The sequence below is a fragment of the Portunus trituberculatus genome, chromosome 9, assembly GCF_017591435.1.
Source record: "Portunus trituberculatus isolate SZX2019 chromosome 9, ASM1759143v1, whole genome shotgun sequence".
In the NCBI taxonomy this organism is placed as follows: Eukaryota; Metazoa; Arthropoda; class Malacostraca; order Decapoda; family Portunidae; genus Portunus; species Portunus trituberculatus.
Window position 1 is genome coordinate 10,536,417 of NC_059263.1, and position 23,280 is coordinate 10,559,696.

Here is a 23,280-nt window from a genome sequence, read left to right on the forward strand (position 1 = left end):
ACCATGTCAGAGACACTGTCCTCCTGTCACTTATATGGAGGTGACACAACTTGAAACATGACACCTAATCTCCCTAATGGGGTGGGGCCCACCCACTACTAACAGCCTGTCCAGGCATGTTGTCCTGAACTTCATTCATCATCATTCTGGGCCAGGGCCCCATGGTCTTTCTTGCCTATGCCCCAGGGGTCTAGAAATACCCCTGCTCCTAATTACTGACAAATAGGATATATAAAAAGACAAAAAGACAAACAAATGAGTAACAAAACACCATAATCTCCTCATCCCCACAAGGAAAAAACCCAGGAAAAAGAAAAAAACAAAGAAAAATAGGAAGAAAAGAAAAAAGTGAAGTAAAAGAAAAGAAAATGAAGAGTAAAATAAGAAATAAAAAAGAAAAAAAGGAATAAAAAAGTCAGAAAAATTAAAATGAGAAAAAAAAGGAAATGAAAAGAAAATGAAGTGAAAATAAGAAAAAAGAGAAAAACAATAGGAAAAGAAAAAAGTGGAGGAAAAAGTAAAACCAAAAATGAGTAAAAAACAAAGAAAAAAAGGAAAAGTGAGGAACAAAAAGTAAGAAAAATGAAAATGAGAAAAAAAGGAAAAGAAAGGAAAATGAAAAGTGAAAATAAGAGAAAAGTGAAACAGAAAATGAGCAAAAAAAAGAAAAACTACAAATAAGGACAAACGTAAAAAAAATTGCAAAAGAAAAAAGAAAGAGTAATAACAAGAGAAAAAGAGAAAATGAAGAATAAGAAAGAGAAAAGGACAAATAAAGACTAAAAAAACAAAGTGAAAAAATTTAGTTAAAAAATAAAAATAAAAATAAATAAGAAAAAAAAACATAACCCCTTCCCCACAAACTGCCCCCCCATCCCCAAAACAACCCCCCTTTGCCACCACCCCAAACCACCCTCTCAAACAGCCACCCAGCCCCCAAAACAACCCCCTCCTTTGCCACCACTCCAAACCACCCTCTCAAACAGCCAATCCCCAAAACAACCCCTCCTTTGCCACCACCTAAACATCCTCAAACAGCCAACCCCTCCTTTGCCACCACCCCAAACATCCCCTCAAACACCCACCCCTCCTCCCCAAAACAACCCCCTCCTTTGCCACCACCCCAAACCCCCCCTCTCAAACAATCCCCCAACCACCACCCCAAACCCCCTCTCCCCTTCCTCCCAACAAAACACACCCGCTCACCTGGTAGACTTGAGTGGGGGGCGCCTGGCCAGTGGGAGAGCGGGAGCCGTGGGTGATGTTGATGAGGGCGGCCCAGTGGAGGGAGTAACACCGCTGCGCCGACACTTTGCCGCGCAGTGTCAGACCACCAGGGAACGCCTCATCAAACAGGATATCGTAGAGGACGTCAGCTTGTTTCTCCCCTGGCTGGATCCCTGGTGAGGCGAGATGCAGGGTGAGCAGGTGGTGGTGGTGGTGGTGGTGGTGGTGGTGGTGGTGGTGAGGCGAGGTGCAGAGTGAGCAGGTGGTGGTGGTGGTGGTGGTGGTGGTGGTGGTGTGTAAGCAGGTGGTAGTGGTGGTGGTGGTGAGGTGAGAGTGTAGAGTAGACCTGAAAATAATATGTGGAGCAGGATAGGAGGGTGAACAGGAGGTAGGGAGGACAGCAGGGTGAACAGGAGGTAGGGAGGACAGCAGGGTGAACAGGAGGATAAATAACAAATAAATGCAGAAATAAAAAAAATAAAACAACCAACAAGTATATGAAGAGAAAAAGATAAATAATAGTAAATAAATAAAATCACACAAGAAAATTAAACTAGAGGACAGGAGGAGGTACACATGGAGGAGGAGGGCAGGAGGAGGGTACACATGGAGGAGGAGGGCAGGAGGAGGGTACACATGGAGGACAGGAGGAGGGTACACATGGAGGAGGAGGGCAGGAGAAGGGTACACATGGAGGAGGAGGACAGGAGGAGGGTACACATGGAGGAGGAGGGCAGAAGGAGGAGGGCAGGAGGAGGGTACACATGGAGGAGGAGGGCAGGAGGAGGGTACACATGGAGGAGGAGGACAGAAGAATAAACATGAGAGGGCACATTTCTGAGCACCACAAGCAGTAGGAGACACTCACAAATCATCCAACCCAAAAAGAAAAATAGACAAAACAATATCAAGGTGACAATATTCAGCTATCAATGAATCAATCTAGTGGTGTGGTGGATAAGGTGGTGAGTGTGGGATCCAGCAGACGTCCGTGAAAAGGTTCGAATCCCACCACATGCCGTCTTGAAAGTTTGTCATTCGTCGAGCAGTTTAAAGTTACCTATATGTCACCATGATACACAAGTTCTAGGTGGAGGTGTAATTACCTTATGCCAAAGATGCACTTGGGTGGTGTTATGGGCCCTCATATGTGTACCACTATAAATAAAATTGCCTGCGCTGCTAATGGGTGGAAGCTGAACAGTGCCTCCCATATTCTTCAAATATACCTACAGGTGCTACAGGCTATAACATATAAAAGAAAGAAAGAAAAAAAAATAATAAATAAAATAAAATAAATAAATAAATAAAAATATAATAAATAGATAAATAAAAATCCATCAGCAGCACAGCCTCACCTATGATGGTCCCCCGAGCTCCAAGAGGAACAGAGAAGCCCTCCCTCACATTGACAACACGATCAAACATGTGGAAGGTCACAGTGTGGTCGGGGGGAGTGCTGCCCTGGAGGGGGTTGGGCTGCAATGCACAACACAGGCAACAATTAGGACATCTCAAAGAAACACTCCTGCTTATCTAGTGCATGTGTATAAACAGAGGATAAAAAGGGTCTAATAAGCCCTCACATGCTATTTCTGAACTTGTAATCACTCCAGCTTATCTAATTCATGTAGTATAGAAGTATTTAATGGTATAATAAGCCCTCCTGTTTCTAGACCTGCAAATACTACTGTCTGTCTAATGAATAAAGTTTAGGGGAATTTAGAGCAATTTCTAAAGCTGTAAACACTCCTGCCAATGTAATGCATATAATTTAGAAGAATAAAGACAATAAGGAACCCTCACATCTTGTTTCTGGATCTGTAAACACTCCTTACTATCTAATGAAGTGGCATAAGAGGATTTAAGGCAATAAGGCACTATCATGTTCTGTTTAGAGACCTGCAAACACTCCTGCCTTTCTACTGCAAGTATAGAAGGATTAAAAGTCATGAGGAGCTGTCATATTCATTTCCATACATACACACACACACACACACACACACACACACAGACATACCTTAAAGAGCAGGTGAGGTCTGACTTGCATCTTGACCACCTTGGCCCGCACAATGTTGGCCTTGTCCACCTCCTCCGACACGCATGCCACCACGGCCTCCCCCAGAGCCTGAGTCCCACACGGCTGCCGCTCTGCCTTGGCAAAGTCTGATGTTTTGAGCCACTCCGCCAGCTCCACCACTCTCTCCTTGCTGCAGTGGACACAGAAATACAAGAATGATAACATGCTTGAAAAATACAATAGAAAAAAAAAAAAAAAAAAAAAAAAAAAACTAGCCACAAGCATTGGTCAGCAACTAATACATATTCCAGCATAAATAAATAGGCCTACAGAAGTATCAGTCACTAAAGAAAAGGACTAAATGACATTCTATAAAGCAGGCAGGGAGTTTGAGATTACCAGTGAAAGGGATGAAAGATTGAGAATGCTGGTAACTCTTGCACCACGGACACAGACTGAATAAGGGTGAGAGAATGTCCTTCAGCCTTTTCTCTTTTTCTCAACTTTTATAAATTTATCTTCATCTTTTATTTAATTTTTCATATTTTTTCTTTCAATTCATTATTTTATTTTTCTTCACTTTTTCCCGTTTTATTTTATTATTATTATTTTTTTAATTATTTATTTATCTATTTTGCTATTATTTCTCTTGAGGCAGTAGCTTGGTTCCTTTTGTAGTCATTTTTAGTTTTATGTAGTGTGATTTCCCTACCTTTATTTTATCACTTCTCATATTTGTTACTGATTTCTATGATTTGTGTTTTTTATTTGGTTTACTGTTATCTTGCTTTATTTCTCTCCTGCAGGGATTTATTTTTCATTCTTCTAGTCTTGCTAACTACATATCTCCTCCCCCTTCACCCTTACTGCACAAAATTTTCTACTTTCTCTCCCCTCTTTTCTATTCACCTCCATAATGCAAAAGTTAACCTGTTCTCAATTGTTCATCCCTTTCTCTCACCCTAATTCTGTTCACCTCCTTAATTTGAGAGTTAGCCAAGTCTCAATCTTCCTTTACACTCTCACCACTATCTCTTCTTCTCCCTAATGTAAGAGTTAGCCAGTGTTCTCAATCTTTCATTCCTTCTACAAAGCAGCCAGGGAGTTTGAGATTACCAGTGAAAGGGATGAAAGATTGAAAAATGCTGGTTAATTCTTTCACCACAGAGATTGACAGAATAAGGGTGAGAGAAAGGAATTAATGATTGAGAACACTGGTTAACATTTACATGAAGGATATGAAGAGAATAGTGGTGAGAGAAGGAATGAAAGATTGTGAACACTGGTTGACTCTTGCACCAGGGAGATGGACAGATGGGTAAGAGAAGGAATGAAAGATTGAGAACACTGGTTAACTCTTACATTAGGGAGATGAAGAGAATAGTGGTGAGAGTGTAAAGGAAGATTGAGACTTGGCTAACTCTCAAATTAAGGAGGTGAACAGAATTAGGGTGAGAGAAAGGGATGAACAATTGAGAACAGGTTAACTTTTGCATTATGGAGGTGAATAGAAAAGAGGGGGAGAGAAAGTCGGAAATTTTGTGCAGTAAGGGTGAAGGGGGAGGAGATATGTAGTTAGCAAGACTAGAAGAATGAAAAATAAATCCCTGCAGGAGAGAAATAAAGCAAGATAACAGTAAACCAAATAAAAAACACAAATCATAGAAATCAGTAACAAATATGAGAAGTGATAAAATAAAGGAAGGGAAATCACACTACATAAAACTAAAAATGACTACAAAAGGAACCAAGCTGCTGCCATAAAAAAATAATAAATAAATAAAATAAATAAATATAACAAAAAATAAACATAAAATAAAATAAATTAAAAAATAATAATAAAGTAAGATTGAAAAAAATGAAAACAAAACAATGAATGGAAACAAAAAATATGAAAAATAAAAAAAATAAGAAAATTATAAAAGTGAAAGAAAAGAGAATAAAGAAACAAAAATAAAGGAAAGAAAATAAAAAACAGAGAGAGAGAGAGAGAGAGAGAGAGAGAGAGAGAGAGAGAGAGAGAGAGAGAGAGAGAGAGAGAGAGAGAGAGAGAGAGAAAGAAAGAAAGAGAAAGAAAGAAAGAAAGAAAGAAAGAAAGAAAGAGAAAAGAAAGAAAGAGAGGGAGGGAGAGAGAGAGAGAGAGAGAGAGAGAGAGAGAGAGAGAGAGAGAGAGAGAGAGAGAGAGAGAGAGAGAGAGAGAGAGAGAGAGAGAGAGAGAGAGAGAAGAGAAGAGAAGAGAAGAGAAGAGAAGAGAAGAGAAGAGAAGAGAAGAGAAGAGAAGAGAAGAGGAAGAGGAAGAGGAAGAGGAAGAAAAGAGAAGAGAAGATGAACAAAACAAAACAAAACAAAACAAAACAAAAAGAAAAGAAAAGAAGAAAAAAAAAATCACCACCACCACCACCACCACTCACTGTGCCTCGCCGAACACCTCATCCTGGTGGAAGATGTCACGCTGGCCAATGTTGAGGGAGAGGTGGTCAAAGATCTCTGGGAACTTGCTGTGGTATTCCATCATGGCCTCCACTGACCTGTCCGAGTACAGCCATGTCGTCTTCTCCACCCCTGCCTCCTTGATCTTCCGGCTGTAACCACTCACCTGAAGAGGAGGAGGAAGATTAGGAGGAGGAGGAAGAGGAGGAGGAGGAGGAGGATTTAGACATTTTAAAACAATAAGAGCCTCATATATGTTCTCTCTCTCTCTCTCTCTCTCTCTCTCTCTCTCTCTTACCACCCTTCCAACAGCATAACATTTCAATCCACTTCTTTTCTTTCCATCCACCTCCCTGTCATTTTTTCCATCCTCCTCCTCTCACCACCACAAAACTGCCTACAATCTTACATCTGTTTAGTATCAGTCTTTCCTTAACTTCCACAATTCTATCCTTAAGTCAACTCCTTCATAACCTTCACAATTCTTTGAACTCTATCACTCTTTCCTATCCTTCACAATTTTCTTTAATCCATTCATTCTTTACTTCATTGGCATTCTCTACTGCATTAAAAAAAAAACTTGTATAGTTCTCTTTAATTCCCATTACTTGTTAGGTTTATTTACTTCAACTTAATCACTCTTTCTTAACTTCAATTCTCTTTAATTTATCAATCCTTCCTATCTTCCACTATTCTCTACGAGTATAACTCAATCTCTCTTTCTTAACTTTATTTTTCTTTATCTCTATCACTCTTAACTTGTACAATTTTCTAACTCAATCACTCTTTCCTGTCCTTCACAATTCTCTTTATCTCAACTAGTCTTTCTTAACTTCAACTGTCTTTAATTTAATCAATCATTCCTATCTTCACAATTCTCTCTAATGCAATCTCTCTTTCTTAACTTCAATTCTCTTTAACACAATCACTCATTCCTATCTTCTACAATTTTCTTCAGCTCAACCACTCTTTCCTATCTTCTGCCATTCTCTTTAACTCAATCTCTCTCTCTTTCTTAACCTCAATTCTCTTTAACCTAACCACTCATTCCTATCCTGTACAATTCTGCTAAACTCCTGTAAGTAAAAGCCCTCACCTCCTCATTCTTCTTGTTGTTCTTCAGGTTGAGTCCAATGTTCAGCTTGTTCCTCATCTCAGTCTCGTCCAGCAGCCCATCCCCCATGGGTGGCGCCAAGAACACAGTCCCCGTGAGGCGCGACAGCAGGTGGGAGGATATGCCCAGCCTCTGTGCTGCGTGATAGGCTGGGGAGTGGGAGATGGGTGTGAGGCATAAGATGGTGTGATGGGGGAAGGTAATATTAAACCCTTCAGTACTGGGATGCATTTTTACCAGGAGTTTTGGATATGATTAGATGATTTTGTATATATTAAGAAAGGTCTATGGAGGTTGGAAAATTAATAGCTAGTCCTCACCATTTTGATCTCCATATGAGTTTCTGAAACTGCATAAGATTGCCAAATGGTAAGCAGAATAAATATGAAAATGTGTCATGGTACTGAAGGGGTTAATAACAAAGAACTGCATTTAAATTTTACAAGTAATATATATAAAGAAAGGTGTTCGAAGGATAAGTTTTCAAGGAGGTAATGTAATGTTTGATGGGAATAAAAGATGTCAAACTACTACTACTACTACTACTACTACTACTACTACTACTACTACTACTACACTATTACTACTACTACTACTACTATTACTACTACGACAACTACTACTACTACGACAACTACTACTACTACTACCATTACTACTACTACTACTACTACCACTATTACTACTACTATTATTATTACTACTACTACTACTACTACTACTACTACTACTACTACTACTACCACTATTACTACTACTACTACTACTACTACTACCACCACTATTACTATTGCTAGGTGGTAAAACAGTAAGGAGTTTCTCAGAGATGTAATGATAAATATGGCAGTATCATTGAGGGTGTTAAGGTTTCATTGTAGTGGTGTTGAGGTGTGTTGAGGTGTGGTGAGTGTGGTGAGGAGGAACAGTGTGTGGTGGCTAGGATTCAATGAAAGGGTGATGAGATGTGGTGTGGGTGTGGTGAGTGTGTTGAGGAGGAACAGTGTGTGGTGGCTAGGGTTCAATGAAAGGGTGATGAGATGTGGTGTGGGTATGGTGAGAAGGGACAGTGTGTGTGGTGGTTAGGGTTTAATGATGAGGTGTGGTGTGGGTGTGGTGAGTGTGGTGAGAAGGGACAGTGTGTGGTGGTTAGGGTTTACTGAAAGGGTGATGAGGTGTGGTGAGAAATGAATGATCAAGAATAATGGTTAATTGTTGCATTAGAGAGGTGGACAAAACACAACACTACAAATACTGCTTCAAAGTCACTACTGCCATCAGAGTAAGAGTAAAGTGTGTGAGTCAGTGCCGGCCCTGGAGAGCCTTAGCACATCCCTCACCTGTCATGTAGCGCTCCTCCAGCTGGTTCTGCTTGCCCCGCACCACATCAAAGTTTGGTTCGTGCATCACTGTCATGGCCACGCGGATCCTGCCCTTGTGGCTCGGGTCAATCTCAATGACCTGGATGGGAGAGATCGGGTCACAGGCCTCAGGAAGTAAATAACAGAGTGTAACAGACAAACTAGAAGGACGAAGGAAAATAAATGATACAACCACAACACAAAATTGCTCAGGTGACATCATGCCTTGTGTAATTCAAAGCTTGTTAATTTTTCTCTCTACTATGGATTAATTTGAGACTGTTCATATAAAGTGATTTCTCCTCCACATTTTAGATTTAATTACCCATTTCTCTACAACAAAAAGAAAGAAGGCAATATTTCCTCCCTCACATATCTCTCTCTCTCTCTCTCTCATACCCCACCCTTTCCCTCACCTTACCTCAAGATCCAAAGGTAACAATAAATATCTTCACTCTTTCACTAATATCAAGTCACCAATCTGTTACGGTTCCTTACATTTCTCTTTCTCTCTCTCTCTAAACACTTACCATTTTTTCCAAAAAAATACCCTGAAAATATTAATGCGTCTTCCAAGACGAATGTTGTATTGTGAGGCAATACCAAGGCTCAAGAGAACTTGTACACTTGACTGATACCGACCTGGATTTGTATGATGAGTCATTACGCTATGATGTTAGATTAAGTACTATTTAATTCAACCTTTTATATGATGTAAACTCAGTACTTAGCTGTTACAAGTATTTCCAATACTATAATCCTTCCTGGAGCTGAACCACAAGCTTAGCCTTAAGCATAACCTCTGCCCTGTAGCACGCTCTGTTTATTATGGTACTGGCAGCGGCAGGCGGCAGCCTTCCCACTCTTGATCTTGATTCGAATCATATAAAACGTTTGCTTTTACTATGCTCGAAATATATAAAACGTTTGCTCACACTCTTTTGCCATTAAATATATCAGTTACAACCTGGCTGTCACACGTATCACAAACTTTTGTCCTGAAATTATCACCCATGGCTACTTCATCGAAACGGTTTAGTTATACTATTGCATATAAGCTACAAGTTGTACAATATGCCAAAGAACATGGCAACAGAGCTGCAGAAAGACACTTTGGACCACCACCTACTGAAAAAATAATTAGGCAGTGGAGGAAACAAGAAGAAGAACTGAGAGAAACTGGAAACAAGGTGAAGCACAATTTACGTCAAGTACCAGCAAAATGGCCACAGTTAGAAAAAGACTTGTGCACGTGGATAATGGAACACAGAAACTTGGGGATTGCAGTTACAACAAAAATGATAATCATAGAGGCAAGAAAACTTGCAACAGACATGGGAGTAGAAGACTTCAAGGGCACTGTGTCTTGGTGTTTTCGCTTCATGAAGCAAAACGGGTTAAGCTTGTGAACAAGGACTGAAATATCACAAAAGATGCCCGAGGAATATGAACAGAAAATAATGACCTTCCATCAATTTATCATTAATGCTAGAAAGCAGAACTCATTCGAACTCAGCCAGATTGGGAATATGGATGAAGTTCCGTTAACATTTGATGTACCTTCAAATAAAAGCATTGATGTAAAAGGTACCAAAACGGTGACTATTAAAACCACAGGTCATGAAAAGACCCATTACACTGCAGTTTCAGCTTGTTGTGCTGATGGCACCAAACTACCACCATTGCTGATTTTTAAAAGAAAAACATTGGCTAGGGAGAAATTGCCAGATGGCGTTCATGTAATTGCGCAGCACAAAGGCTGGATGGATGAAGCCGGAATTAAAGTGTGGATGGAAAAGGTGTGGTCCAAAAGGCCAGGTGGACTGCTACGAAAAAAAACATTGCTAGTTTGGGATCAATTCAGCACACACAGGACAGACAACACTAAAAAACTAGTAAGAACAATGAACACAACATTAGCTGTTATTCCTGGTGGCCTTACTTCCCAGCTGCAGCCACTGGATGTGAGCATCAACAAACCATTCAAGAATAACATGCGTGAAGAATAGTCTAAATGGATGGCTGAAGGACGACACGAAATGACAACGTGTGGAAGAATAAAACGCCCATCAATAGCTCAAGTGTGTGAATGGGTGTTGAAATCTTGGAATGCTATTAATACTGAAGTTGTTGAAAAGTCTTTCAAAAAGTGTGGTATAAGTAATGCCATGGATGGTACTGAGGATCACGTCTTATTGTAAATGAGTGACAGCAGTGATAATTCGGCAGATGAGAGTTCAGAACTTTTACATGAATCCAGTGGTCACGAGTTTTGGGATTTGAGGATGAATAACTTTCTTTCAAGTTCTATATTTTTAAATGCATTTTAAATAGATTTTTATGAAAATAAAACCACCCTTAGACAATGAAAAATTCTTCCCCGCAACCATGGGTCAGGAAAACGTCCCGCAAGTGAGATATTACTCTCAGTCACGCGTCTCCGTATTGGCAAAACAACACTTGCCGCTCACCTCCACCGCCGGAACCTTACTCCAGAGCTTTACTAGCCTTGGTGCAATCAATAGCTCTTCACCACACTTGTCCCTTAGTCAAGAAGACTAAGCAACTGCAATGCTTATGAGAACAAAACATGCATCCCTTCACAGCTCATAGGAGCTTATGAGAACAAGACATAGATCCCTCCACAGCTCATAGGATCATACAATTTGTCACAACCCTTAACAACAATAATAACAAGAGATAGACTGCTTGTAAATTTCTGGTAAGAGGCAGTCTTGCAGACTCCTTGTTTCTTATGTTTTAGTGTTTGGTGGTTGGGTTTATGGTGAATGTGTTCTTGTATGAGAATAACTTTTTTTCTTAGAAATCTCTTTCAAATATTAGGGTGCGTCTTCCACGATGCAGCGTCTTATAAGCCATAAAATACGGTAATATTTGTCACTACAAGAGATAAACATGAACACTGCATAAATAGACTGATAAAACATCCCACTATTAAGACTAAGCCCTCTCTTTCTCTCTATCTTGTCCCCCACACTCTCTCTTCCTTCCACTCACCTCCCCCATGGCTCCGTAGTGTGGCTGGCCCAGCATGAAGACCTTGGTGCGAGGGGGGAAGTACTCCTGGGGCGTGAGGTGCATCTGGTACCCGTGGGAGTGTACACCAATGTCCTTCACAATGGTCTGCAAGGGGTAAGGCTGCACCACTTTGGACCACACCTTCTCCAGCGTCATCTTGCCACTCTGCCCTGCGATGTACCTGAGACGAGGAGTGTAGGTGTGGGTGTGAGTGTCGGTGCGCAGGTTTTGTAAGTATCAACCTATATCTCATCCATCTCACGCCAGCTCAGTAAAATGTGGCTCTTTCCTATGGCTCAAGGAAGGTGTGTAGGTGTGGAAGTTTGGATTTTAGGTGTGTAAGAAACAAAAAATCATGTACTTCAGGATAGCAAAACTTGTCTCATCTCTCCTTCTCACACACACACACATACACAAATCTTCTCTCATCTCTTCTATAAACACACAAAAATTTAATCTCATCTCTCCTATACATGCACAGGCACACACAAATTTCATCTCCCCTACACACACAAACACACGCATCTCATCTTTCCTACACACACACACACACGCATCTCGTCTTTCCTACACACACACACACACACACACACACACACACACACACACACACACACACTCTTGTTTCTCTCATAAAAACACATACAGACATCTAATATGGTCTCCCTTACACACACTGACCTCCTGCCAGTCATGGGTGTGGCATAGACAAGGATGGGAGTGTTGTTGAGGTTGATGCCCCAGCGGTCGTGGTGGTGTGAGATGAGGGAGTTCCGTGACAAAGAGAACTCCTCCTTCATGTTGTGCTCCACCGGGTGTCTCTGCACCTCCTGGTTGCCACCGAGCTGGTAGCGGTCCCTGGCATCACTCACTGCCTCCACCTAAAGGATTGGGTGAAGGTATGAAGGTGGAAGGAGTGGAACAATGAAGTTAAGATCACCTTTCATGATGCAACATAATCTATCCTTATTCCTTCATTAACTTTCACCTCTCATAATTTAAGATAAAATATAATGTAAATCCTTACGTCTGATCTCTTCCTGTACATAACCTTATTCGTAATCAAACTTAATGCCTACAGTAGCTTAATCCCTTCAAGATGTAACCTAACCTATCCCTTCAATACAACTTATCCATCTTTCATAACTCTGGCTAAAATGTCAATCCCTCATGGCTGAACTTACAATAGCCTAACCTCTTCCTGTCTTACCTTTCATAGTTCAAACCAACCAACTTTAATATCTTCACTAAGCTACTTTAAGAGAGGGCTTTCAAGACAGTTATCTCCTTTTGACTAACTCTTGGATGACTGGCATCTGTGGGCTTTTAACTCTTTATGTTGCCCTTGACCAATTTTCCACTATTACATAAAAAAAATCAAATCTAACTTAATCCCTTCATGGCATCACAAACCCTAACCCTCTAGATAACTTAAACTTTATCCCTTCATAACCTCACACCACTTGATGCCTTACACTTCTGCCACTTGTGTGTAGCAGCAGCCATGGACACTGACAACAAAAAAAGTTAAATAGAAAAGTTGGCAGAAGTTACCATCCCTGCAGTGACTCACCTTGGCCTCTATCAAGTGTGGCCAAGACACAAACACCTCTTTCCCGAGCAGCTGGTTGGCCACGTCCCTCAGGTCCGGCGTGTCCTTTTCTGTGATGTCCAGGATAAAGTTCTCGCCACGACTGTTCTGCTGGAATACCTTCACTCCCTCCTTGGCCATGTGGAACTGTGCAGAATAGGGAGGTGATGTGAATCAGGTGGAGCATGACTCAGATGCACTCAACAGTTAACTAGCTATGAAGACCTGAATGGTACAATGAATATGGAAGCATCTCACACAACATTTGACTGTGAACCTTTCAATAAAGCAACAAATATAGTAAAAACTTCCCTACTCATCAATCACTCTGAGACATCTTCACTTGCTCTACACCCACATCAAATCTTTGCACTATGAAGAAATTGCAAAATATATTCCTTTTCAGAGCTACCTTTCTTATAGATGCTTGTAAAGACTTGACACATTGATTCTGGTGCTGCTAACTGTTGTGTGTCACAGTGAAATGTTGAAAGATGTCACAACAAGTTCATAAAAATACCTATGCATCATGATTTGCTGATATATTTACATGGATGTCACTAACTGCATCATACAAGCCTGAAGTGCACCACCAAACATGCACTTACCGTCAGCACACTCAGATGACACTAAACACAGCTTCCCTCAGAGCTGTGCTGATGGAGAACCTGCCCCTGCAACACTACCTTCACACCACTGAGACACAGCAAGACAGACACACAAAGCAAGACCTAACACCCACACAGCCTCACATAACACTACACATCCACACACAGCCTCACCCAACACCAACACATCCATACACAGCCTCACCCATCAGCACACACCAACACAGCCTCACCAAACACCACACACGGCCACACAAAGCCTCACCCAACACCACACACCTACACAAAGCCTCACCACACACAGCCTCACCCAACACCACACACCCACACACAGCCTCACCACATACCTACACACAGCCTCACCCATCACCACACACCCACACAGCCTCACCTTGTGGTCGACGTGCTTGAGGGTTGGGAAGCCAGCAAAGTATATATCCAGCTGGACCTCTGGACACAGACCCTTCTTGATCTTGTCTGGCGGCAGCTCCCACGTCTCCCTCCACACCCTCTCCACCTGTGCGTGGTTCATGTGGATCACCGGGAAGTACTTGGGTGCCTGGTGAAGAAAAACGGGTGAGTTAGAGTTGAGCTGTGTGTGTGTGTGTGTGTGTGTGTGTGTGTGTGTGTGTGTGTGTGTGTGTGTGTGTGTGTGTGTGTGTGTGTGTATAGAGAGAGAAAGAAGACAGAAATTAATTTAACTGACATCGTTCCAGGAAACAAAGAAAGAAGAAGAAGAAGAAGAAGAAGAAGAAGAAGAAGAAGAAGAAGAAGAAGAACAAGAACAAGAACAAGAACAAGAAGAACAAGAGCAAGAAGAAGAACAAGAGCAAGAAGAAGAAGAAGAAGAAGAAGAAGAAGAAGAAGAAGAAGAAGAAGAAGAAGAAGAAGAAGAAGAAGAAGAAGAAGAAGAAGAAGAAGAAGAAGAAGAAGAAGAAGAAGAAGAAGAAGCAGAAGGAAGAAGAAGGAAGCAGAGATAGTAGTAGTAGTAGTAGTAGTAGTAGTAGTAGTAGTAGTAGTAGCAGTATTATAGGTAGTGGTGGTGGTGGTGGTATACTAACATGGTAGTCTCCAAGGTTCTGGCCGGTGAAGGTGTAGATGTACATGGGTCCGTGTGAGTTCCTCTTCCTCTCGTCCTCACTGAGCATTGAGTTGACCGCCTCCATGGCCTGCAGCAGCCGCTCCTCGTCAATGAAGGGGATCAGCACCACCGCCTCCCAGTCCTGCACCACACACACCACCAATGTATAGTGATCACTGCCTCAGTAATATAACACACACTCACTCACTCACTCACTCACTCACTCACACACACACACACACACACAGCTAGATATAAAACAAATTACAAATAAATAAATAAATAAACAGATACTTGCACAGGATCCACAAATGCACACAAACTCATACATAGAAAAAAAGAAAAAGGAAGTAAATAAATAAATAAATAAATAAACATGCACAGAACACTGATATACAAAAATACATACACATACACACAGACAGACAGGCAAAGATATACTAAGACACACACACACACACACACACACAGAGACAGACAGAGTGACAGACCTGCTGCTTGCCGTTGAGGTCAGTGAGGAAGGTGTCTGGGTAGAAGTCCTTGACGGGAGAGTCAGGGCTGGTGAGGAGGCTCCAGTAGGCCTTGCAGAGGAGGTTCTTGCTGAGGGGAGGCAGCACGGCCAGGAGCTGCTGGTAGGGGAGGAAGGGGCGGCCCAGCTCAAAGCCCATCTCCATGTGTGCAAAGTCCCTGACGTCTGAGATGTACGGGGCGTAGTGGAAGGGGTAGTACCAGGACCAGGAGCAGATGCCATTGTAGTAGTAGTTGAGGATCCACTGGATGGCCCGCACGTAGTTGGTGGCCTGGTGGTGCAGGGCGGCTGAGTTCACGTGCTTGATGTTCATCTTGGTCATGTAGTAGTCCCGCTTGTGCAGCCGGAACTCCTCCTTGAACGTGCCGCCGACACCGCCCCCGCCGTCCTCTGATGTTGAGCTGTCCTCGTCCTCATCCTCATCGTCCACAAACGCTGGGTCCGGCTCATAGCCCAAACGTTCATAAGTACGACGCAGGTCCTCCACCTCGTCCTCATCATCATCGTCCTCCTCCAAGCTGCCGAGGAGTGCCCCGTTGAGTGTGTCGCCGGTGTCCTCCTCCTCAAAGTTGAAGGGCTTGAGGTCCATGGCTCTCTTGTTGGCCTTGAATGCCTCACCGTCCTTCAGTCGCTTACCCTTGAAGTACTTAAGGTCAGCATAAATCTCGTGGAAATTCTCCAGCTCAAACTCTGCCAGCTTGACCAAGAACTTCTCGAAGCGCGGCAGGTGCAGCTTGCCGCCCTCGTTGAGGTAGCCGTCCAAGGTAGGCAGTGTGGCCTTGTAGGTCCTGTAGAGGATGGGCAACGCCTCCTTGTTGATGTGTAGGTGTGGCAGGTGAGGGATGAAGTCGTTGCCCACCAGGAAGCCCATCAGCACCCAGTCATCAATGATGCTCTCCAGGTCGTACGGGAAGGGCAGGGCGCACCGCAAATCGTGGAACTCATAATTGATGTACTCCCGCATGAGGCTCAGGTGCAGCAGGTGGAAGGTGGTCTCCTCAGGGGTTGGTGTGCGGCTGTTGCTGTCCTTCTTGCCCCCAAACCTCACCTGCAGGGAGGACCCTTGGATTGGTGCTCGCTCTCTCTCTCTCTCTCTCTCTCTCTCTCTCTCTCTCTCTCTCTCTCTCTCTCTCATATCTTAACAGCAACACCACTTCAATATCTCAGAAAAGGCATCAAAAGGATTTAAACAAAATAGTACAAGAATAGTGGATATAAATTATCTTACAAAGCTCTATACAACCACATATCAAACACACTTTGATATCTAGAAGAAAAGAAAAAATACAATAAAGATGATTAAATCACACACACACACACACACACACACACAATGGGCAAGCCTCTTAATGTGTAGCCCCTGTTCACCTAGCAGTAAATAGGTACGGGATGTAACTTGAGGGGTTGTGGCCTCGCTTTCCCGGTGTGTGGAGTGTGTTGTGGTCTCAGTCCTACCTGAAGATCGATCTATGAGCTCTGAGCTCGCTCCGTAATGGGGAAAAATGGCTGGGTGACCAGCAGACGACCGAGTAGGTGAATCACACACACACACACACACACACACACACACACACACACACACACACACACACACACCGGTAGCTCAGTGGTTAGGCGCTGGCTTCACAAGCCAGAGGACCGGGGTTCGATTCCCCGGCCGGGTGGAGATATTTGGGTGTGTCTCCTTTCACGTGTAGCCCCTATTCACCTAGCAGTGAGTAGGCACGGGATGTAAATCGAGGAGTTGTGACCTTGTTGTCCCGGTGTGTGGTGTGTGCCTGGTCTCAGGCCTATCCAAAGATCAGAAATAATGAGCTCTGAGCTTGTTCCGTAGGGTAATGTCTGGCTGTCTCGTCAGAGACTGCAGCAGATCAAACAATGAAACACACACACACACACACACACACACACACACACACACACATATACACATACCTCTTCCCTGAGCAGTGAGAAGTGTGGCTCGTGCGTGGTGAGGCCGAGGATGATGAGGTCAGCGTCCAGGCCGTACAGACAATGGCGGGTGTTGTGGTCATAGTCTGGGCCACTTTTAACATACCGAATGTACTCCATGATCTTGTGCTCCCCCTCACCAGGCGTCTGAAAGGTGACAGAGTGGGAGACAGTTAGGAATAGTCAATAATTTAATATTTTGTTTTGTTGAGAATTATATAGAAATTAACTACTTGTGTTATTATTGTTATCACTGTGCTCCCCTCACCAGCCATCTTAAGGGCCCCATACATGTTCAAGTGGCCTGAAGAAAATAGGACCGTTCAGGCAACACTGAGTGTGTATGGGCACTTCAGGCTGCTATCTCCTCTTCTAAGTTAATTACTACTACTGCTACTGCTACTACTACTACTACTACTACTACTACTATTGCTGCTGCTGCTGCTGCTGCTGCTGCTGCTGCTGCTGCTGCTGCCACTGCTACTACCACCACTGCTACTACTACTACTACTACTACTACTACTACTACTGCTGCTGCTGCTGCTGCTGCCACTACTACTACTACTACTACTACTACTACTGCTACTACTATTATAACTACTGCTGCTACTACTACTACTATTACTACTACCCCACCACTTTTACTATTATTGCTACTACTACTACTACTACTACTACTGCATCTCTTTAATCTCCTTTTGTGAATTAACTACTACTATTATTACAAACACCACCACCAACACTATCACAACTCTTTTTCTACCCAATACACACCCCTCACTGACACACACACACACACACACACACACACACACACACACACACACACACACACACGTACCTGGTGACCTGAGTATATGACCTTGCAATCCTGCCACATCTTGTCCTGGGAGATCTTGCTAGTGACAAAGTACCTCAGCTGACTGTCCAGACGCTCCATGAACTCCGTGCCAGGAGTGATGCAGTTGGAGTCAAACCTTTCCTCTGTGGGTAGCTTCTCCCCGCGCTCCTTCGCCTTCTTCTCCGCATCCACAGCAGCCTTGGCTGACCGGAACCTGTGGGTGGGACAGTGTTAAGGTGACATGACTAACACCTGAAGTAAGGCTGGGGGATAATAATAGGTAAACAAATTAGGTTAGGTTAGGTTAGCAGGGCTGGGGGATAATACTGTAATAAGTAAATAAAACTAGATTGACCGAATAGTGGATGATGATACGATGACGCAATACATAAACAAAGATAAATCAATAGAATAGTAGATGGTGATAAGGTGACACAACTAACATATGAAGCAAGTCTGGGAAATAACAATAGCAAATTGGAACTTAATTGATTGAATAGTGGATGTGATGATGGTAAGGCGACATGGCTAACACTTGAGGGAAGGAAAGGAGTAACAATAGATCATTAAAACTAAATTGTTTAATTAAATCAATATAACTGACATCAATAGAAGTTAATAAGGCAAAGAGGATGATAAATGAATGAAAATAAATAGGTAAATAAATAAATAAATGATAAATAATGATAGTGAAAATAAAATAAATAAATAAAAAAAATGGAGAGAACAAATGAATGACCGACCTCACTAAGGGTTAATAAAGTAATGATAATGAATGAATGAAAATAAATAAGCATAAGTAAAATAAAAAATTAAATAAATAAATAAGTGAAAATAAGGAAATAAAAAAATTAAAAGATGACTAAAAGAAGAAACACTGAACAAAGAAGAGATTACACTGTGCCAGTGAGGAAACAATAACAAGTGAAATGGAAGAGGCTATGAATGAAACAGTTTTTGGGTGGCTCAGCTCTCAAAAAATAACAATGGCGATGAACACAGGAAAAATTATGAACGGGAAAGTCAGCATCTGTTGCTGACGAAGAACAAAAAAACCACAAAGGACAAAAACACAACGAAATGTGAGAAACTGTAGAGGGAACAAATAAGTAGATACAGATAGATAGATACAGAAATAACAATAACTACAATGAATGTCACACTGTTCAGCGAAGAGGAGAATAACATGAAATGAACAGCACACAGGTGGAAGGAACAACAACAATACTCGCTACAAGTTATGGAAGTTAATTGAGGCCTCAGCTTGCAGGACCTGATGCAGAGAGAGAGAGAGAGAGAGAGAGAGAGAGAGAGAGAGAGAGAGAGAGAGAGAGAGAGAGAGAGAGAGAGAGAGAGAGAGAGAGAGAGTCGAATGAACATACTTATCAACAGAAAGATAAATACACCCAGAGAAGCAATGATAACAAAAATATATAAGAAAATACATATAAGTAAAAAAAAAAATTAAATAAATAAAAGACTCACAAATACAAGCACAAGATAAATATGATGTGTGTGTGTGTGTGTGTGTGTGTGTGTGTGTGTGTGTGTGTGTGTGTGTGTGTGTGTGTGTGTGTGTGTGTGAGGAACATTTAAAGATAAACACAACAAATCAACTAAAAAATATATATAAAAAAAACAGGACATGAAAAACTTGACTCAATCATGTAAAAGTATTAAGTAAGAACACACATACAAACACACACACACACACACACACACACACACACACACACACACACGCACAAGATCGCATAGTAAGAAACTAAGGAAGGGACGATGTCTGAGAGATGTTAAAAAATTTAGTTTCCAGCAAAGATGTGTTGAGACTTGGAACAGTTTGAGTGAGGAAGTGGTATCAGCAAAGAGTGTACATAGTTTTAAAGAAAAATTGGATAAGTGTAGATATGGAGACGGGACCACACGAGCATAAAGCCCAGGCCCTGTAAAACTACAACTAGGTAAATACACAAACACACACACACACACACACGACCACACCACATTGAACACACCGCTTCTCGTCCAATCAGTGAAGTTAAGCAACGTTGGGTCTGGTTAGTACTTAGATGGGTGACTGCCTGGGAACACCGGATGTTGTTGGCATTCCATTATTTTACACGCCCGGTAGCTCAGTGGTTAGAGCGCTGGCTTCACAAGCCAGAGGACCGGGGTTCGATTCCCCGGCCGGGTGGAGATATTTGGGTGTGTCTCCTTTCACGTGTAGCCCTGTTCACCTAGCAGTGAGTAGGTACGGGATGTAAATCGAGGAGTTGTCACCTTGTTGTCCCGGTGTGTGGTGTGTGCCTGGTCTCAGGCCTATCCGAAGATCGGAAATAATGAGCTCTGAGCTCGTTCCGTAGGGTAACGTCTGGCTGTCTCGTCAGAGACTGCAGCAGATCGAACAGTGAAACACACACACATAAGGGAGGCGGTGGCGTAGTGGATAACGTGGTGAGCTTGGGATTGGGCAGACGTCCATGCATGGGTTCGAATCCCACCACGTACCACCTTAAACACTTTGCCATTTGTCGTGTGGTTTAAAGTTGCCTACATGTCACCATGATACCCAGGTTCTAGGTGGTTACACCAAAGATGAGCTTCGGGGGTGATATGGGCCCTAATATGGGTACCACTATAAATAAAATTGCCTGTGCCACTAATGGGCAGAAGCTGAACAGTGCTTCCTACACACTCTTCAAGTGAGCCTACAGGCCCTATAGGCCTTAACGTAAAAAAAAAAAAAAAAAACACACACAAACACACACACACACCACGTAGTGTAGTGGTTAGCACCCTCGACTCACACTTGAGAGGGCCGGGTTCGAGTCCCGGTAAGTGGTGAGGCAAATGGGCAAGCCTCTTAATGTGTGGCCCCTGTTCACCTAGCAGTAAATAGGTATGGGATGTAACTCGAGGGGTTGTGGCCTCGCTTTCCCAGTGTGTGTTGTGTGTTGATGTGGTCTCAGTCCTACCCGAAGATCGGTCTATGAACTCTGAGCTCGCTTCGTAATGGGGAAGACTGGCTGGGTGACCAGCAGGCAAGAGAGGTGAATTACACACACATACACACACACCTGCGACTCCTCTGCTGGTTCATCTTTGCTCTGGGTGCCACGCCGTCCACCGCCATGAAGAACACCTTGCGGGGTTGCACCAGGCGGAACAACACCTGCGGAAGTAAAACATGAGCACCACTGCCACATCACCCGTCCAACTACAATACCAAAGTAACATTAGTATTTCCATCTGTGTTAGGTTAGGTTTGGATGCATGCACTTCATTGATCTCAGTGGCCATTACCTTCACTATGTGGGGAGTGACCTGAGAAAGCATCAATTTTTGCCAGAGAATGTAAAATGACCCCTAGATTTCAAACAGTGTAGCTTATTGATGATGTAATTGATTTGATGTGAATAATACTTGTTTTCTGTTGATCAGCGCACTTATTACAAGGACAGCTCATAGTTTTCCTCAAGATCTGACAACCATGCACTCCCTGGGACACCACTCACACCGAGACCCAGGAGCCACTTTAGAGCAGACAGACTATAGTATCAATGTCTGGAACTCCCTGCTTCCTGCTGTATTGCCATCTTCCTATGACCTGAACTCATTTTAGGGATGTTTCAAGACATTTATCCCATTCTTTTAACTATCTCTCTCCACACTGCTTGAGAACTGGCATCTCAGTGGGCCTTTTTATTCAATTGTCCTTGGCTAGATTTCCCCTTTTACACAGAGAGAGAGAGAGAGAGAGAGAGAGAGAGAGAGAGAGAGAGAGAGAGAGAATAAGATGACTTCCATAAGCTAGACATTCTATAAACAGTTAGAGGAGTGCTGTGTGTCTGTGTGTGGATGATGAGGAGTGAGTTGGAGTGTTCTTATAACTCAATGTGTCTCACTTCACTCTGGTTGAGCAGGTTCTTCTCTAAAGCTATCAGTGTGGCTCCAGCAGATAGCCTACACAGTGGAGAGTGTTCACTGGTACCAAGGAAATAATACTACAATTCTTACACCCTGACAAGGAGGTGAGGGTGTCCTGCCTTTTTTCCTCACTTGAGACACAGAGCAAGTTTTCTTTCATTGTTATTAAAAACAGTGAGGGCCCGGCACATGGCACCTCTACATTAATATAAGTCAAATTAGGTCCATAAAAGGGGTTACATTCAATGGACCTTGACTGATATTCCATTGTCATCTTTTTTCATGTACTTTTAGGGGCAATAAATGTATCAATTAATCTTTCTCCCATAGTTTAAGTGTTATTTTCAGCTGTGCTCAACTTCACCCAATGTTTGCACTCCATACAAATATTGGACAAAATTCACCACAACATTTTATCTCCTCTCTGTTGACCTGTGATAAGGAAGGGTACACAGCTGCCCCCTCCCCTCTACACAAGCTGGTCCCTTGCCTCTAATGTGTTACTTAATACAAGGTGTAATCATTGCCAAATAATGTTATCTTTGTTCTTAATTCTCAAATAAAATTATTGTACAGTGATTGCATTTTATTTCTAAGTGAAATTTTGGATTTGATAAATAGTTAGTATAACTATTTATTTCTTTTCTGCATATTGGGCAAGATTCATTCATTGTTTGCAGTTGAGTCACACTATTTGCACTTCAGATTTGGTGAGGTGATGAGGAGAGGAGTGGAAGTGAGGGGAGGCAGATTATGAGATTAGTTCTGAAAACTCCTAATTGATAACAGCCAGAAACAATTCCAGAGAGTATTTCATCAAGTATTATTTCCGTCTCATTCCTCAATCTTAGATAGTCTATGATGACTGACAGGCAATACTACAGAGTCACTTTTTGATTGACCAATATCTTGTGACATCATGAAGTTGATGCCAGTTTTACTGAGGGTATACAAAGGAGGATGGGCTGGTATGACATCAGTTGAGTGGAAGCCTTTAGGGTGGGTATTATCATGTGTCACTGTAATAAATAAATAAAGTAAACTATTTATAATTTTCTTATTGTAAGGTAACTTTTCATCTTAAAAGTACTAAAATGTCCATTGAAAGTATTCACATCATTCTGAGGTGGCTGGTAAGGACAGTTTGCACAGAGACACGAAGCATCACGGTGTGCACGCTGGTTACAGAGCAGCCACAGTGATGGCCTCAAAATGAACCAGAAAAGTTCCAATTAGGCCTTGCACAGAGCAAACAAACCCTGACATAACCTTGTGCTTAATATGCAATGAAAGTCTGAAATATTGCAAGAAAACTTCAAATATGATTAAATATGGTGATACAACTTAAGAAATAAAACATTTAGAAGCAATACGGCTCAGCACAAGGAGTTAGGTTAGCAAAAACAGGCAAAGACTAAAAAAAGGACGGGATAAAATAAAAATAAATAAATAAAAAATAGAAGCACAAACATGGGATAAAAATACTCTATTGACATAACAGCTTGTTTTAATGATGCCTTGATGACTCTGCCTGAAATGAGTGTGGGTACAGGCTGACACAC

At 42.3% G+C, this 23,280-nt stretch overlaps 1 protein-coding gene and 1 pseudogene across 6 annotated transcripts in view; one reads left to right on the plus strand and one right to left on the minus strand.

Annotated features, from left to right (window-relative positions):
* LOC123501379 (5'-3' exoribonuclease 1-like) overlaps positions 1-23,280 on the minus strand; it is a 53,374-nt gene that overhangs the window by 21,485 nt on the left and 8,609 nt on the right. For all 6 annotated transcript variants that reach the window (XR_006673617.1, XM_045250186.1, XM_045250188.1 and 3 more), the window contains exons 4-18: positions 20,869-20,963; positions 17,792-18,005; positions 16,933-17,097; positions 14,960-16,045; positions 14,449-14,610; positions 13,779-13,946; positions 12,762-12,926; positions 11,870-12,069; positions 11,168-11,369; positions 8,129-8,249; positions 6,774-6,940; positions 5,659-5,843; positions 3,248-3,437; positions 2,586-2,706; positions 1,207-1,400 (exon numbers count right to left, since the gene is read on the minus strand). Coding sequence is in view for 5 of the 6 variants with exons in the window: in XM_045250186.1 (XP_045106121.1) it covers positions 1,207-1,400; positions 2,586-2,706; positions 3,248-3,437; positions 5,659-5,843; positions 6,774-6,940; positions 8,129-8,249; positions 11,168-11,369; positions 11,870-12,069; positions 12,762-12,926; positions 13,779-13,946; positions 14,449-14,610; positions 14,960-16,045; positions 16,933-17,097; positions 17,792-18,005; positions 20,869-20,963 (3,435 nt within the window). In the remaining variant the exon portion in view is untranslated. The remainder of the gene's footprint in view (positions 1-1,206; positions 1,401-2,585; positions 2,707-3,247; positions 3,438-5,658; positions 5,844-6,773; positions 6,941-8,128; positions 8,250-11,167; positions 11,370-11,869; positions 12,070-12,761; positions 12,927-13,778; positions 13,947-14,448; positions 14,611-14,959; positions 16,046-16,932; positions 17,098-17,791; positions 18,006-20,868; positions 20,964-23,280) is intronic.
* LOC123501764 lies at positions 19,779-19,897 on the plus strand (annotated as a pseudogene).